The sequence below is a fragment of the Dromaius novaehollandiae genome, chromosome 3 (assembly GCF_036370855.1).
Source record: "Dromaius novaehollandiae isolate bDroNov1 chromosome 3, bDroNov1.hap1, whole genome shotgun sequence".
NCBI lineage: Eukaryota > Metazoa > Chordata > Aves > Casuariiformes > Dromaiidae > Dromaius > Dromaius novaehollandiae.
Window position 1 is genome coordinate 23,275,703 of NC_088100.1, and position 18,789 is coordinate 23,294,491.

General features: G+C 39.0%; 1 protein-coding gene across 4 annotated transcripts in view; it reads left to right on the forward strand.

Moving 5' to 3' along the window:
• Positions 1-18,789, forward strand: part of DLGAP2 (DLG associated protein 2) — a 467,574-nt gene that overhangs the window by 355,040 nt on the left and 93,745 nt on the right. For 2 of the 4 annotated variants that reach the window (XM_064508530.1, XM_064508533.1), the window contains exons 4-5: positions 109-174; positions 15,948-17,017. In XM_064508530.1, the coding sequence (XP_064364600.1) occupies positions 109-174; positions 15,948-17,017 (1,136 nt within the window). The remainder of the gene's footprint in view (positions 1-108; positions 175-15,947; positions 17,018-18,789) is intronic. The other 2 variants (XM_064508531.1, XM_064508532.1) reach the window with 1 other exon arrangement.

The following is an 18,789-nucleotide window of genomic DNA, read 5'->3' on the forward strand; positions in this document are numbered from 1 at the left end:
ACGGTAAGAGGCATCACTGGGTGGATTTACAAACTAGTGGAGAGCTTATGTCTGGGTATACAGAAATATCAGAATTATTAAATAGCTACTTTGTTTCTGTCTTTTCAGAAGAAGAGGGTGGCGATCTGCTCAAGTCGGGCTTCAGTTTTCCAGGGACGCCAGAGGAGGAGCTAGGTACAGATATTGTCTCTCAGATAACTTGTACTGCTTGTACATGCAGGGGCTGGATGCAGCCGTGGTGGGGATGAGGCAGGAGGCTGCTCTGGGGTACAGCCTTTCGCCAGCCACAAAGCCCAGAGCAAGTGTGGCACCAGGCGGTATTAATGAGAGTGGCCAAAAAGCTCTCAGCCCAGTCCTTCCAAGAAATTCTCACCTGCTATATCAGGTTAGAGAAAGGCATCTTGGCAACTGAGAATTTGAAAGAAGGCGTTGAAGGAAATTACCAACTTTCCCTCTTTTGTCTTTTCCTTTTTATCTTATTCTCCAGATAGCATAACAATTGCAGAAGGAGTTTCCAATGTTACCTTTTAACTTTAAAAAATAACAGAAGGAAAAAGAAACCAGAAATTCACATAGCCAATGAGTGAAATCTTAATACCTCTTTCTCCCAAAGCTTTTAGTAAAGTGTCCCACCAGCTTCAGTGTAGCCAGATTTATACCTTTTAGGCTGTGCAAAATTGAATTTCTGTTCTTGAAATTTCATATTCAGATTGTCACTGTTTTATGTGAAATACATCAAAATTTTGTTCTATGTGCAATTTCTTTTATGTGGGTTTTTTTTTTTTTGGAAGAGAAATATGGAAAATGGTTTCTGTGTGTTTTCTAGTTAAAGCTGCCTTTATTCAAGGTATTTCAAAGTTAGTGTAATTTAGTAATTTTTTTCTTCTTATACAAATGCTCGAGTTAATACATTGCAACAGTTTATTTTGTGTTATTATGGATATTTTTTGCATTTTGACAGGAATATTATAAACGCCTACCCTACTCCCTGACCTTCAAGTTGCACATTGATAGAAAGATAAATCATAGCTGCTATATTAAGGGGAAAAAGAAAAAGAAAACAGTTTGAACGAGGAGCATGAATTCAGGCAGGAGATGTCATTGTGCTTAAATCATCTCTTAGAAAAGGCTTTTCTAAAGTAATCAGTGTAGCCATGACTCAGGTACACTCAAGTCAGGAGATTCTGTAAACCCTGATTGGAAAGATATCTGTATTGGAATTGTAAAGATATCTGTATTGGACTTGTTTGTCTAATTGATATTAAAAATTAAGAGGAAGAAATCTATGGGATAGGTTCAGAATATTAGACTGAAGGATATGTTAAAGAAGAGACTGAAGATCCTTTAGTAAGCAGTACAAGTTTTGCAGTTTCTGCCTTCATTCTGCCTCGATTATAGTAGTGTAGGAGGGAAGATACGATCAAACATGAGGTTCCCTCGGGATCCCACAAATGAATGCTATGGAGGAGTCATTGAACGAGCTCCTTCTTGGACATTTGTTCCTTTTTGCCTTGCTGCTCCACTTCACAGTATGTAGTACAGAGTTCAGATACCTTGGGTGAAATTCATCTCATCTAACAGTAGAAAAGTAGTTCAGATGTCGATGTCTAAACTGCAGGTATCTAGACTTCCTTTAAAGTCAACATAGAGTGATAGACATTTCTAGGACATAGCTGATCTGACCTATTTTAGAAGCCTAACTTAGGGTGAGATGAATGATGTCCTAGAAGTATGTCAAAGCAGTTTTCCTTCCATTTGGTTGAGAAAGAACCCCTGCAAGATGTCTGAAGCCAGAGCAAATAGTGTATAGGTCAATAGTAGCACATGTTGGGTGGCAGTTGCTAGAGGTGTAATGGAGCTTCATATGAAATAGGTAATCAAGGATCAATACAAACATATAGGCTAAACTGATCAATCATTCAGCATCCTGATTAGGAAAAAGCTTCAGGATTTGTCAGCAAAAATGAGGAACAGGAAAGCAAATAACAAGAATAAAGTCTCAACAACAATACAGAGAAACTAAGCTGTTTTAGCAAACTTCAGCCGTTTACGGACAGAGGACAGAACAAAAGATAATATGCTAAGGGCAGGGAAAGATCTTTTCTTCCTCCTAAATTTTGGGTGCCTAGTGGAATCCTCCAAAAATAAATACGAAAGCTCCCTAAATGAGGAATGGAGAGAGGTGGATGCCTTTAATATTTCCAGAAGAAAATCCTGCCTACCTGACTTGGCTGCCAAACTGCAGATGGCCAAAATAGGTGGACTGGATCCCATCCATAATGTCAAAACGTATGAGGCCCATTCTCCCTTATACAGAATCACTGTAATAGAGGAAGGTGCATACTATGGAAGATGGAAATTGTGAAAACATCTACGAAAGTTTTGGGACAGTCAGCTAGGTTCAGTGTAGACAAACTCTGTAGCGACCACTGTACTAGTTATGAACGCCTCTACAGGAAGCTGCAGTTTATCTGTCTGCCTGTCTGTCCCATGGTGTTGTAGTCCTTTATCTGAAGACTTGAGTTCAAATCCATGATCTGAACATGGACTTGAATTTCTATATCTTATGTTATTGCCCAAGATAAATGCTATTAGATCTATCTCAGTCTCCAGTTTTTCCTGCTGTTGTACACGTATAAAGTTAGGTATTCACTGAAGAGAAACCTGAACCTGGGTGAATGCTGTAGTCACTGCATTATAGAATTGGGCTCTATCTCTCTCTGTCCCAGAGAGTATTTAATTATTTTGTATGAGCAGCAATAGCAGTCTGAGGAACTGCTAGAGATATCCATTCCTGAAAACCCTCAGAAAGGGCTTTCCTTGAGAAGTGCAAGTTCTAATAATTGCCCCAAGTAAAGGCAGAGCAGAGATGCTATTCTTTAAGGTAGCTCTAACTGCTGGGCCATGCATTATTTTAGTCTCTCATGCTTGCTTACTCTCCCAAGGTGCTTCCAGTTGCAATCTCTCTGGTATTGAAAGATCTTTGGCTCTAGGCCCCTATTTATAAAATGGGTTTAATATTTCCTACTGAGGTTTCAGGGCTTTGGTGGGGATTAATTAATATTTGTGCAGTATTTCACCAGGGTAAAAGTGCTGAATAATCACTAAATAATATTATTAATGAATGATCCACTACCTTAATTGGGAAAAGGTATCAAGAGACAGGACTGATCTCAATTCTGTTACATTATTGATTCTGTAAAAGTGCTCATCAGTTAATACAGGCCGAAATGCAATGGATTTTTTTAAAAAAGCTTACCCAAGCACGCGCACTTAGTCTGTGCTCAAGAACAATATTTCATAGTTTTTCCATTAACATTTGTTTAACAGAGATCAGGGTGGTAAGTATTTTCATGGTTACAAGATTCACACTCTTGCCTTGATCTGCAACAAGTCCTATTCTTTTCACTGGGAATGTATAAAATGAGCAACTTGACAGGGGTAGCAGGGCATGGTAATAAGAGCAAGAAATCTGACATGCTGCATGGTCTCAAGCAGCTCACTCTAAGTCTCTGAATCTGGAAATTGGAGTTCTGAAGCTCTCTTCCATCTGGTAGTTAATATAACTGGACAATGTAACATATTAGGGAACAAGCATTCTCTTTACTGTATAAACTGGAAACTCCTCACGGCCTTAGTTCCTTTAGGTATGTATAGGGTAAAGCAACAATTTGCTTTTAAGTGTAATCTTACCAAGAGACATATGGAAAATGTGTCATGCTTAAATGTTATTAGAATAGAAAAAGAAACATTTGAACGGGGAAGATGGGCTGAACTTTTCCTCAAGATTGTTTCCTTTCTGTAGGTAGGAAAGGCATTTATTTCACATGAGTTTAACACTTGGCAGCTTTTTGTGTTAGGCAGAGAGTAGGAGAACTTAAAGCTTTTGTTTTGATAAATAACTGGTTTGTCTTCAAGAAAGGGAAGGATATTGAGCTGATGTGAAGGAAAGGGTTACAACCCATAAAATGAGCTGCAGTTACTAATAATGCTATTAACCTGCCCCAATTGCAAAGTAAACTGTGAGGGAGTTTAAGGGCAGGTTATAAAAATGTTTTTTTCATTTCCCAGTTATTGCAATGCTTTTGATTAATTGGTACAGTTCAAGTGTCAGACACTAACTCGTGGTTATTCAATCACTTTTGATTGCATGATCATGCCTTTATGACAGCAAGTGTTGGGAAGAAGAAAGGACATAGCCTTTTCTGAAATTAAAAAATAAATAAAGGCCTGACTTTCCAGTTTGTCTGTCTTTCCACCAAATCATCCAGCCTTCCTCAGTGCAGTCAGTATCTGAATGCTTAGTGCACTTATTAACAAATTCCAGCTTCATAACATGGGCATGACTTAAGAAATTTTCCCAAGGACAGACAAGAGTTGTCCGTGCCTTGGCCCACCTTCCCTCAGAGCATCCAGCGGCAATGGGCTCTGGTATAGAGCAGCTATAAACTCTGACTGGAGTTGATGGGACTTCACTCAGACACAGGGGTTGGTCACACAGAATAAACTGCCACTGTGACACTTACCTGTGTAATTAACAGGCACAGTAAGAAATACTTTATCTTAAATACTTTTATGGGCAGAATATGAGCTCAGAAGCAGAATGTTTCCCTGCTTTTTGACACTAGCCCTCAGAGATACAGAAGTTACTTTCATTCCTACAGTATGGAGAACTGAGGCAGGGAGGCTGTAAGAGATATCCACAAAGGCTAACTTTAACCTAGGGAGCCAAGGTTTTGTTTTTCGTAGACAGCAGAGGTAGCTGAGCCTGTTTGTCATCACTTCCCAGAGCCTTACCCTGGAATTCATGGTTGGCCAGGAAATCTTGAATGGAGGTCTCCCAAGTTAATGCCCTAACTGCTGGACTGTCCTTCTTCTGTGTAATAAAAATACACAGACAGATGGTTTGGTAGACAAAGAACTCATTTAAACTTACAAGTGTTTTTAAATAACCCAATATGTCTCTATGTCATATTCGCTAATTGTGACTAGCTACACGATTGGACAGATACTGCAAAAAATAGGCCTTTTTCTGTGAAGATTTGGGCATACTTCTAAATAATTCCACTTCAAGTTCTTCCTTGTGCCTATACCAAGATATTGTAGTGTGGAAGTTTACTGATACAATGGTTGAGAGCACAGAAAATATTAATGAAATAATGCAGTATGTTTTTCAGAAAACCAATTTTGAACTTTAAATTCCTTATAGTTATGCTTGAGAGCTGATTCTGTGAATTACTCATTCAGTCATAGGACAAAATTATGTCATGTGGTCTGAGTGTCCTATATAAACTTACTAAATATCCTGCATTTTAATTATAAGCTATTGGCAACAAATGCTTACTAACAATCTGTGGACCAGAAGCTATTTGTAAAAATTAAGCACCTCATAATGTCAGATAACTCTGCAAAAATCCTATTAGGCCCAAGGTCAATTCACAAACAGGAAAAGATATTTGTAGGATGTAAGATTAATCAAATAGGTTATTTGTTATGAATTATTCATCTATTTCTACTACAGAATACAAAGGGGTTTGTGCATTCGTTTCTTTGCCAAGAAGCAAAATATTTTTGGTCCAAACGATTTATGCATTCTGATCTGACTATGTAGCTGAGGAGGCTCTTAAGTTCATTTGAAGAGGAAATGTTTTTTTCCAAACTGATAAACTTGTGTCAGACTCTTAGACCTCATCTTGAAACACTGCCTTCAGTATCTGCCCTAGAAACTTTCCAAGGAAAAGAGAGATGAAGTGGGGAGAAGTTGAAAAAGCTTGAGCTGTTTCGCGCTTGGGATGTGGGATGATAGCAAAGGAGTGACTTTTCTCTCTCTCCCGTGCTCCAGTAACCTGCACAGCACCTGGATACATAGATCTACATCAGCTAGATCTGCAGTATTTACCTACCAATAGAGTAGAAGTGCTCCAGCAGGAGATGAGGGACCGACTCAGCTGACCCTACTCAGCTGTGCTCGCCTTCTTCACAAAGTGTCTTCAGTGTATTGTCTTCTCTTAAAGGGATAAAACGTACAGCCTTTAAAACATATTCTCATGATAGGCAGCTTAAATGATGTGCTATCCAGTTCCTTGGAAAATAAGTTACTGTGCCCTGCCATCAGCGTGGCCTGTCAATGGCTGAGGCCCTATCTAGAGTAAGGCAGCTTGTACATGCACAGCTAGAGGGCTGCGGGTGCTTATAGCATTACCTGACCAAGGCTGCCCCTCACAGTGCCAACCACATGGTCCACTGGTTCGCCTTATCTTCATGAGGGGATTTGCCCCAGGACAGGATAAGTACAAGCAAATATTGGCATGATAAGTACAAGCAAATATTACTAGTATAGTCCAGACTTTTACTTGTGAGTTCAGCTGTCACCTTTCATCATGAGTTTCTTGTTCAATTCCCTTTCTTTTTTTTTCCCCCTTATCTTTTTACAAAGTCATTTTCTCTTCATAAATAATCAGACAGCAGTATAATATGATGCTCTGTTTCAGACTTGCCATGAGTGTGCAGTCTTTGCCCCAGCACGGCTTCCCAAGGGCAGGGTTTGTAATTTGACCCTTCACTGCCCCATGGGAAATCTGGGTGCTAGGGGCTGCAGGAAAAGGCAATGAATATTTGCAGTGTTTCTCACAAAGCCAAAACTGATCTGTCAGCCAAGCAGAAAAGAGACAGCACCCTGATTTGAAAAATTCCCAATCTGAAGGTTATGGAAAGAGGGAGGTTTTCTGCCTGTTACTATGGAAACATGTTTGAAAGGGAACTTATCGCCAGACTGCTATTTCTTCCTGCACCCCATAGGAAAATCAGGATGAGACCTCCTCAGTCTCAGTGGGTTGAGCTGAGCAGAAAAGTTCAGCATACAAAGACACAGCAGCAAGAGGCAGCACCAAGGGCGTACAGCTGAGCAGATAACGATGAATTCCAAAGAGTAAAAGAAATAATTGTTTTGAATCAGACCAAGGCTGAAACTTTGAAATTTTGGGTGAATCAAAAGGCTGCAAAGAACTGATGTTGAAGCAAACAAAAATCAAACCATTTTCTTCAATTTTGACAATTTAACAGCAGTATTGAATGTTTAAAAAAAATAAAAGGGATTTTAAAGTAGAAAGGTATTTTAAATTGAAGTCATTAGTTTTGCATCTCCGATCAATGCTTTTGAGAATTAATTTGTAGGGTGTATTTCTCCACAAAGAACACTTTACAAAATGAGCAAAATCTTTAAAATATCTTGGGGTAGCCATATACACAATTTTTAGGAAACAATAAAAAGTGATTTTGAAGAGTTATATGATAAATATTTTTACTTGGATATAGTAATATTAGTTCTTGTAGTCCCCAAATTGGCAATGCCTTCAATTAGTGAAAGAGATGTCCTCCTCTCCTAATTTGGTCCGTTAAAATTGATTATCAGCATACTTGACCTGTCTGCTTCTCTGTCCCGTCTTCAGTTCCCGTAACGAAATGCATTGACCAAAATCACTTTCAGTATTGCATAGGATGGTAAATAACTGATACACCATCATAAATAAAGGGGAAATCAGGAAGAATTTCAGAAATATTGAGCAAAAAAATTCAAGAAAGAAGTTCAGAAGTGTCAACATTATTTCTTATGTTTAATTTTTAGCTAATAATCAATGAAAAGTATTTCTTATTAGGAAAGCCACCTGGGAGATTTGGTAGTTTCATTCAGTTGAACAATAAATGGTTTGGATCCCTGGGCTAAATCTTGGCCCCTCTGAAATTCGTGGCAGTACTTCAGCGTCACCCCTTGAGTCTGTTTTCTTCCTGCCATTGGGATCTTTCCAGTGATATATCCAGGCTTTTTGCACATTTATTCCAGTCAGGCATGAGTTGTTTTTTTTGTAATATACCATATGGATTGGAGACAATCCCCTTCGAGTGACAACAGGACTTGTCAAAGTAACTACAAAGATTTTGCAGAAAATTTAGGACTAACAGCAGCCCCAGTGGAGTTAATGAGAGATTTGCCATTGCCTTCAATGTGACTAGGATTCCTGAATGTGTAGGTTCCTGAATATCTCTGAGCTTGACTACCCAATTGCTTTGGCTGTCTTTAATTGCTGAGTTGCATGGTAAACGCATAGTCAGATTCTCTCCTGAGAAAATGGTTGCAGTTTTAATTATGCCAATGGAAACTGATTCTCCCCTGTATTTGGCCTAATAACTGCAAGCTGCAACATTTTCTCCTTTGAGAAAAGGAATCTTTAAAAGCAGGTACATAAGAAACAAAAGAATTTTAGTGGCTTTGGGCTGTCTTTCCTAGCCTGTATTTGGAAGCATTATAACTTTCTTACATATTTTTCAATGACACTCACATAGTGAAGCCCTGGTTGGCTCCATACAGCTGCATTTTTCCGGAAGATTACAGGAAATAGCTTACATGTTAGTTAGTTTAGGTGAGTCAAGTCCTTATACTTTATATTTTTGTCACTAGCTTCACTGATCACACAGATTCTGTGAAAAAATGTTAGCCATAAATCAATCTGTGGAGTTACCTCTGTGGCAGCACTGTTGCAAAGGTGGATAGTGGCGGTGCACTTTGAACTTGAAAAGCAGCGTGAAGGGCTGTGTGTTACATGCCAATCAATACCAGGACATCACACACTTCAAGTCGCTGGAAACTGATTTCACATCACCCTGAGGACTCTCTACATCCCTCCACTCCAACCCCTGGGGCTCCGGCACTTCCCACATTGCCTCTGCAGGGCTTCAGCCCAGTCCTTTGGCATGGTATGGGCACTCCCAGCCCCCAGTCAAACCAAGGCGCCCACTATCCCCCCTATACTGTGTGGGGATAGCTTCATTCCTCGAATGCTGTTTCCCTACTTTTTGCCACTTTTCTCCTTTTTCAGAAATGGCATCCTCTGTTCTCCACACCAGGGGCTCTGTGTTGTAACCATGCTTTGACGTGCCCCCAGTCATGGCTTTCCCCCGTGATCGCTCCTATGTGCTTCTTTTCTCTGAAAGCACCCTAGTTTTTGTACCCTGAAAGTTGCTATTCCCTTCATCCCCCAGCTCCCTCATAGCAAAACGCCCTTCTCTCTCCTGAGCAGTGTTTCTGTGCGCTTCTCTGCCTGCACTGCCATGTCTCTGATCATGCTTATCTACCTCAGAGAGAAATCCACTGGGATGTTGGGTTGCCAATCTGCTAAACTCTGTTTGAAAGACGGATGGAGCTGAAGGAAGAAAACTGTTGTGCTGACAGATCATCCTGGGTAAAACAGTCTCGACTCGGGGAATTTAACTTAATTTAATTTATTGTCAATTAACATAAACTTTTAATTACTGATTTGGGCACTGAGAAGCAGAGAAGACATCTCTTTCACTATTTGAAGGCATGTGTCCCAGCGTAGGTCCCCCACAGCCGCAGTCCCTCGGGGTGTCCCTGCCCCGGCGTGGGTCCCGCACAGCCGGACCCCACATTGACCAGCACGGGGCCCCTCACAGCCTCCACACCGGGCACCCTGCAGCCCCAGCCACCGAGCCCTGCAGTTATGCCCAATACACAGATACCGTCGAGTGCTGTCAGATATTTGTGCCACTTGCAGACATCTGCGTCCGTGCTTGAAACTGCAACTGAACTAAACAGACGGCAGCATCTGCGTGCCCCTTATTCCTCCCTTCGGGTTTTCTGACTTTTCTCTGAATCCGTGTGTTCTGGTCACCGATGCTGCTCTAGGAACAGAATTTGCAGGTCCATTTTTATCTAACAAAGGAGCCACATGTGGTTGCACTGAATTAAACCATTGGCCAGGTTTTAGCACTAGGCATGTGTTTCATGCCTCTGTCTAACTTCAGATATTTATGATGTAGCTTTCTGCATCTGAACCTGTCATCCCCAGCTTCCCCTGTTGTCAGCAGAGAAAAATATGCTCTTGAAGGGTGGTATTCATCTGATATTTTTTAGACATACTTCAGGATGAGATGAATCACACCAGTTTCTTACACTCCAAAATAAAACCACATCCAGACTGCCTATTGGTAATAGTCATTGGCTCGTGTTATTCCCGAAATCATGCCAGTGCTTTGTTTGGAAGAGTGCTGCTTACTCAGTCTGAACCTATGATGGCAACAGCTTAACTGTACGGACTGATCCCATCCTCTCGCCCGGCTCAGCCTGCTAGTATAAACTCAGCCATAGGTGCCTACCACAAGGACCACGCAGCATCCTGAACAGGCAGACATATTTATTTTGTGGGCTTGTGTCAGGTGCCTAAGTGTCAGAGCAAACCTGGGATTCAAATGTTTACTCGCTAGCCTTGGGCATTTTGCTGCCTGGGTTTAGGTCCTCAACTGCCAGCTTTTCTCCTTTGACTGCACAGGGAGATTGGGTGCGTGAAATACCTTGTTGTGATTGCCCCAACAGAGCCAATTACTTATTTTGGAAGGGTTGCTACCCCTCATACTTTAATATTTGAAGTAACCAGCCTAGGTTTAGAGTGTAGTTTTTTAGTTTGATGCCTTTGCTGGGACATTAGAAAGGAGGAATTCGCAGACAGGCGGTGCAACTGCATCCAGTCAGTACTACAGAAGATACAAGACATCTCCTACAGCTGGACATTAAAATCAGGTAGTCACCCAATCCCTGGATTTTTGTGTAAATTTTATATAAAGTGTTATGCTAAATAAATAAGTTGGAAAACTCATGAAACCAGTGGAGCAGTTTCAGGCTTTTCCAGAATTTCTTCCTTCCAGCTGTCAGGTTAGTCATTCTTCTCAATCTGTGAAAATGTTCACTTTCAAAGTTAGAACTGAATAGAGAAAAAATATTATAACAAATTAATGAAGAAAAAATGTTCCTCTAATGCTGGCTGCTGCAGTCCTTCAGCAAGCAGAGCTCCAGCTAAAACATTCTATTTATGTATTTTTAATATTTAATATGCACTTATTTTGATTAATATCCTTGTTGTTATGATACTGAATGTTTATATTAGTTATAGGTGGGCTGTGAGGGCCATTTCTTCATGATGCATTGCAGTGCTGATTAAACTGAGTGAAACAGCACAGTGCAACAACTTGGTTTTCTATACCACATCTCTTTCAGAGCTAGGTTAGGTATCTCTTTCTAGCATCGTATTTCTAGCATCGTATTTTGTTGACTATCCAAAAGAGTTCTTTCTTCTCCAATGGAAACAGTAAAAATATTTCAGATGTGTAAGCAATTAGCATACTGCTTTGTTATAAGCATAGCTGCCCCGCATCACTTAGGCCCCTGCCTGACTTCCTGGTGTTAGCTCATCTTCTCAAGCTCCATGTGAGAAAGACCCTCAGAGTCCCCTGAACAAAAAAAAAAAGAAAAGAAGTGCATTTAAGAACTTCTTTTATACTAATTTTTTGGTGTAAGCTTTGCCATGTACTGAAAAAAAAAGGCTTATAAATATTAGAAGTGAATATCTACTAAATTTGTGGCCTGATTACAGAAATGTTTACAAAGGGCTTATAAGGTTAAAGCAATTTAAATTAATTTCTCAGTGAAAACAAAGTGTTTTGCAAAAGAAAAAAAAGAAAAAGAATGAGAAAAAATCAGGCACCATTTAGTAGTTCCAGGAATTATTATTGTTTTTTGCTCCTGAAGCTTGTTTTCAATACAGAGCACACAAAAAGATTTGTATAAGGATATTTGTGGAGACATGCACTTGTTTTGAATGAGACATTTTTGGTGTTTTTACATTGAATCCCTTTAGCAAAGACTTCCAGGTACTTAGAGATGCACAGCCCTGATTTTTCATTGCTTAAAGGTTTTCAGCCCTTTTGTACATTAATATGAATGGATCTAATTCATCATTTCAAGCAATGCTCTTAGTCATCGTACCTGTCTTTCTTCTCTTGATTACTGACTGATACAAGGAAGAAGCTTGAATGCTCAAAAAATTATGACCAGTCCCTGAAGACAGGCAAACGAACATCTGCTTGAAATAAGAGAGCAGCAGTTTTCATATCAGAAAGTAAGGAAAAAATAATCAGGAAAAAAAGCACAAAAGGGCATGACACAACAGGGAAAAAGATGCAATAGACAGAAAGGGATGCAGAAATCCTTGCATCTGTCAAGGTTAAAGTTTGACCTATGTCTATACAGTGGTCTCTGGAAAAAAGAGCTTTAAGGAGTTTTCAGAAATTTAGAATTACTGGCTCCTGTCTGTCAAAATGAAATATGACTCTGCCAGCATGTGTCTGTGTCTACTTCCTCCACAGTCTGCAATGTACTGACCCAACGGCCGTTGGAGTCAATGCAAAGATTCCATTTTGCTCTGATGGAACCTAAAAAAGCCATTAATGTGCTCACATGTAAGATACTATTCTTCTGTTTCCGATCCCTCTGACTACTTAGGGTTATGCTGATTCGTTCTTCTGTCTCCCTTCAGTTCTTTGGTTCTGATGGTGACACTTTCTTTAAAGGACTAGACATTAGTACCCTCAATTACTTTGATATTTTTAAAGAGACATTATTCTGAGAAAACATAGAATCTGCACTTGTAAAAGAAAATTTATATTTTATTCTGTATTTTATTATCATGAAGAAATAGACTAAAATTCCTGTCCAATCCAGCGCTGGATCTTAATTAATCTGGGATCCTTATTTTTTAAGGATTCAGAAATAGCATTAATATTGAGGCTTTACAAGTTTTTCAGTCAGCTGAGCTGTGGATATTGACTATAGACAGACTTTTAGCCCCTTGCAAAGCATTGTTAATTTAATTTAATTTTAAGGTAGCACATTTTTCTTCCTGTTTCTGGAAGGCTAAGAGCTAGCACTCAGTTACACTGGTCTGGTATTATACAGTAATTCATCCAGCCATAGCTTGACGGTTTCTTTAAGCCCTGAAACATGTGTCCCAAAGAAAGGTGAATGAAGTATCAAGCCTAGAGAACTTGACAATTTTATATAATAATTTAAAAGTTTGAAGTTTTTGAGAGAGTTGATAAGAAGAAATAATGGTGCCTAGGAGCATAAGACAGATTTTGTGTTCCAAGCAGAGCCCAAACCTAATTGGAGTGATAAATTTGGATGATGCACATGTAAGTAATTTGGGACTTTACTTAGTATCAGTTACTCTCTGTGGCAGATTTTAGAGGAGAAAATTACTTCTGGAAAGTGCCCCCTTTTAAATTCAGTTTTTAATTATTTTAATTATGCTTATTAAATGTCTATAGCCATTTCTAACCACTATATTTCAAACAATAAATTCAGAAATTCCACCAGGCACATGAAACACTGTAAGGCTATGAAAGCAATGTACAGAAAATTGTATCTTTCTGTAATTGTGCTGGGCTAGAATCATAGGGAGTCATGAGGGATGGAAAAGCTGTTGTTAAATTATCCATAGCAGTGTGATCAAATCATGCTGTCTCATACTCCTAGGGATCCTACAAGACGAAAATGTTTGGAGCTTTCGGGCTATGTTTAATGCTGTGTGAGGCCAAAAGAAATCACCAGAGACTAGCAGTTCTGCTCCAGAGAACTCATTTAAATGAACTTCTTGTTCCTGGCTAACTCTTTTCTTCCTTCTGGATCTCTGCCATGCCCTTACTTTTTTGAAAATAGATTGGCAGCTCGTAGCCCTAGTGCAAGAGTTACCTTCATTCATAGATGTGCAAGATTGTGATGAAAAGGTTCAGGAGGTGACTTTAATTGTGGTGTCAGATGGAGAAGCCTCCTTTGACCTCACTTTGTGAACTGTGAAAACTAAAATCAGCAAATCCACAGGCACTTTGGGAAATGTTGCCTGTGTTCCAGTTTGCTTTCCTGTAAAAGGAGAACAGTGACTTCCGCATCTCACAGGATTGTTTTAAGAAATAATGCAGTAATTTCTGTCAGATGCTTTGGAAACCCTTTATGGGAAGTACAGTGTAAGTTCAACAGATGGACCATTATTATTCCCCTGATAATGTTTGATAATATACTGATTTAAGTACCATTTATTACAGTGCTACTTATGTGCCTGAATCACAATGCACTCTTACACTTTACTGCTTTGTCTACATGTAGCTGTGCTTTTAATTGGATAATCAAAATAATGTTATTTCAGAGAAACATTTATTTTTCCTTTTTGGAACTACATTTATGTAGGGTATTATAAGCTACATAGTACAACAGCCTGAGTAATGAACAATGATAAGTTTTCTTTTTCACATGAAGATGGCCAAGAATTAAGTAAAAGAAACTGGTATAAAAACAAAATAGAAGCAGAAAAAGATATATACACATAGGCATCAGTTTCACACTATGATAAAGTTTGGAGGTGAAATTTGGACCCTTAAATTCATCTTTGACTTTAATGTGGCAGGTCTGCACCTAGGATGCACCTAATGTTTATTAGTTCAGTGCTACATTTAAAAAAAAATCACGTGGATTTCTATTGAAATTAAGATGTAATAAAATTATCTAAGCATATTACACTATAGAGAATTTAGGTTATAAGACTGCTGATGCTAAAGACTTGCCACAAATTGTATTCTGGATTGAAATTCTTAAAAAACTTGCTAATTTAATAAAATTAAAGAGGCATAGGTATTGATTTGTTTCATGACCATATATGGGTGCTATGTTTTAATATGACTTAGGAGAGTTTTCACATATGCTTAGGAACTCTTCAGATTGCTCTTGACTACTGTGTTATCTCTAGAAGCTGGTCTCCAGTGTCAGGTTATATTGTATATATAACGAGTATATACTCTTTGTTTACATAATGAGTACATACTCTTTAGTTTTGTTTTTGGCTCAGGCAGCCTATACTAACCTGCACCAGCTTTCAGATTCCTTAGGATCTCAAGAGCAAGTCTGCAAAAAGACTGTGCTAAGGGGGTTGTAAGCACAAATACATATGCATCTGTATGATCCTCTAAAGAATTGTCTTGTATCCTATATCTATGTCTGTTTTTGAATTGTTTGCTTAAATAAGCTGAAATTTAAGAGGAAAAATGAATGCCCAAATCAAATTGAAGCATTTCTGTGTTTTTTCAGTTTTTTGTTTGTAGCATTGGACAGCTGCAAGAAATTGCATAAGAGAAAAAAAAATCAAAGGCTAAAGTATCAAAATCTTCACTTATAAGCTATCTTTATTTTGTAGTCACTTCTTTTTAATAACCACAACTTGGCATGCCCAATCCATAGGAACAAATAACAGAGTATATAAAAATCTGTAGGTTGTACTTGGAGATACTTGTTTTATCAAGAATAACACAAAATGGTTAGATAAATATCTTTTAATTTGGACAGAAGCATGAATGGAAAAAAATTCCTAAAAGAGAAGACTGTACAAGTATGGCTATGGCCATAATCCATCTGGACTAATGTTAACAGAAGTTCGAGTAGTATGAAATGTTTATTCATAAACTGTTTAGTGATATAAAAAATAGGCTTGATTTCAGAATATTCATTTTTTTTTAGCTGTGCTGCTTATTATTTATGTTTATGAACAGTAAAATTGGGATCCTGTAGCTGAGATTCATTTCATAAAGAAGAGTTCAGACTGTGATAAGATAATGACTCTTTCCATGGAGAAAGGATGCATGAAGGTTAAGATATCCAATTGAGAAACCACAGAACTAGAACTAGACCCATGGAACTTAGATGACTAACCACAAAGCTTGGCATACCAATTCCAAATACCAAATAATAAACTGAACACTTGAATGTATTCATTAAATGTGTTTGAGTAAATTTGCATAATGAATAACTTGATAAAATTGTAGAGCTGCTAGCAGAAAATTTTGCAAACCAGAAGCTTCTTGCATTCACCTCATAAATTGCCCAAAGTGAGCAATTTTAACCAGTTTTAATATGGCGAATCAAATCCCATAAATGATAAGTAAGACTTTTCATTGAGTTTACAAGAAAAAAATAGTTGAGTTTTACAATATACTTGTATTTTGCAAGTCAATCTTTTACTTAGATATAACATAGGTTTTATGTGTTCTCCTGACAGACCAGCAGTACTCATGGTCGCCTTCTCAGCACTTCAATGAAGAAAGATACTCTCCTGCTCCGAGGAATATGAAAGGATTATCTGGTAGTCGCAATCAACCACAGTTATGTTCAGCTCATACTTGTGGCTTAGCATCCCCTGAAGATTGTGAACACACCCACGACCATATCCACCATGGGCAGGAGCCGAGGCAATCCTATCTTCTCAGCCCCACGGAGAGTTGTCCGATGGACCACCATCGTTGCTCACCACGCAGCTCCATCCATTCTGAATGCATGATGATGCCCATGGTAATGGGCGATCACATGTCAAGTAGCACTTTCCCCAGAATGCACTACAGCTCACATTACGACACAAGAGACGACTGCGCCATGTCTCACGGGAACCCCAAGATTAACCGCATTCCTGCAAATCTTTTGGACCAATTTGAGAAACAACTTCCTCTTCACCGGGATGGGTTTCACACTTTACAGTACCAGAGAACCTCAACAGCCGCAGAACAACGCAGTGAGAGCCCAGGAAGAATACGCCATCTCGTTCATTCAGTCCAGAAACTTTTTACTAAGTCTCATTCTCTAGAAGGATCATCCAAGGGAAACGTTAATGGGACAAAGGGAGACAGTCGAGGGGATGATCATCATCATGGACACCATTCCAAGCATAGCAAAAGGAGTAAAAGTAAGGAGCGAAAACCAGAGAGCAAGCATAAATCTGGAATGAGCAGTTGGTGGAGCTCTGATGATAATTTGGACAGTGATAGCACTTACCGAACCCCTAGTGTGGTAAATAGGCACCATGCAGATCATATATCCCATTGCTACCCTGAAGCACTCCAGGGCCATTTTGGGGATCTCTCATTGAAGACTTCCAAAAGTAACAATGATGTGAAATGTTCAGCGTGTGAAGGGCTAGCAATGACCCCTGATGGTAAATATATGAAAAGGAGTTCTTGGTCCACACTTACAGTAAGTCAGGCTAAAGAAGCTTATCGCAAATCATCACTTAACTTAGATAAGCCTCTGGTTCATCAGGAAATCAAACCTTCCTTGAGGCCATGCCATTACCTTCAGGTAAGAGGAAGATTTTCTTAATATTTTTTAACAGAAAAAGCTTTATAATTTATGCCATAAAGTCATTGTAAAAAAATGCAAGGGTCATCTGCATATCTCTCTTAAAGAAAAACAGGACTGGTTCACACAATGCAGCCATTCCATGAAAGTGGGAAATCTCTAGCTTTAGTCTTTGTTTATGGGGCACAGATTAAAACCTAGATGAAACTCATGTAATATAAATTAGTTTAAGGTTAGTGAATGTGTTTTCACCTTCACCTTTTGTGTTTGCACTAAAAATCTTGATAAAATCCATACCTCAGATTACAAAAGGGGCAGTTCTCCCAGCAGTTTGAGGCTAGAAAAAAAGTATCAAATACAACCATAAATGAAAGATTTTAAAAACAGAATGTTTGGAATTCTGTTTTTGTGTTCTTTTATTCCTTGTCTCTAGGTTTCTTTAAGTATCAGGAGAATAGATTTACCGGTATACTCAGTTGCTTTGTCTTGATGACAATTACTCATAAACTTTGTTTTAGTGACTGGGTCACCTAAAATCATATTGAACTGAGCCTCTTTTGAGGCTCTCATTGAGCTCACTGAGCTATTCTTGTTAAAAGTTACATTGGTACATCAGGGAAATAAATATTTCAGGTCTGATACTATTTGGGGTATTGTTCTGTGGTTTTGTTTTTTTTTTTTTTTTTAGCAGCAACTAGTTCTAAAGATGCTCCCATCCTCACCTACATTTAAACTCTTATAGCTGCTACCACTTGCCACCTCAAAGTCATGCTGGTATAGCCATTTATGATGCTGGACTGTGCTCTGGATCTTGAAGTGATATGGGTATAAAAAATAGCTTCCAAAATATTTTTTAGACATTTACATCACTTACATGATCTGCTTCCAGCACACTCCCATGATAAGTTGCATCAGCACATCACGGTGCACAGAGAGCTGCAGTGTAAGCAGAGCAGAAAGGAAGAAGTAGCTGGGAGGGTAACTCTTCCAGTTGGCATTGCCACTGGGAAGAACATATTATATAAGCATTCCCTTAGGAATTTCCACAAAGTACAGCCTGCAAAGCCCACATTGTTCTCAGTACCTTCTCTTCCATTTTCTTTTGTAATGAACTTCATCTTCTGTAGAACTTCTCTGATTCTCACATTAACACATGCAAATCTCCACTTCAGATTTATATATTTAGAGATCTTCAGTTCCTGTGGGCTCTGCAGAAGCCAACAGACACAGAATAACAACCATTCTACTTCTATGCAGAGCCCTCTTTCTCTCCAAGTGATATGGGACCAACAGTAATGAGTCACAGATGAAGAGATGAATCTTTTCAAATACATGTACAGCCATCCAGAATCAATCCTCCTTACCGTAAGATGGGAAAATTCCTCATTTCAGAGAAGGGAAAATAAAGAAGTTGCATCCCTCCTAGCATTACTATAAAAACTGATTCCAATTTTAGGCTGACAGCCATAGTGTTTTATCATATTCAAGTACCATTCTCATATATGTAAAACAGCCTGCTCTTTCCTGGAAGTATTTGATCCAACTCAGTGAGCCAGAGCTGGAAGCGCTTCCAGTGCAGAGTTCCACCCAAGCTTCTCTTCTAAAATCAGGGGTACTGCTCTTGCAGTAAAGAGAAGTTTAGTTATTGCTAGCTTCTTTCTTACCATGACACACTTGTATACGGAGAGCTCTGGGTCCTTTGCATACCTGGTCAGTTTTGTGCTTTCCTCCCTGTCACATTTCCTTGTTTCTTCTTCTCCCATCTTTATGTC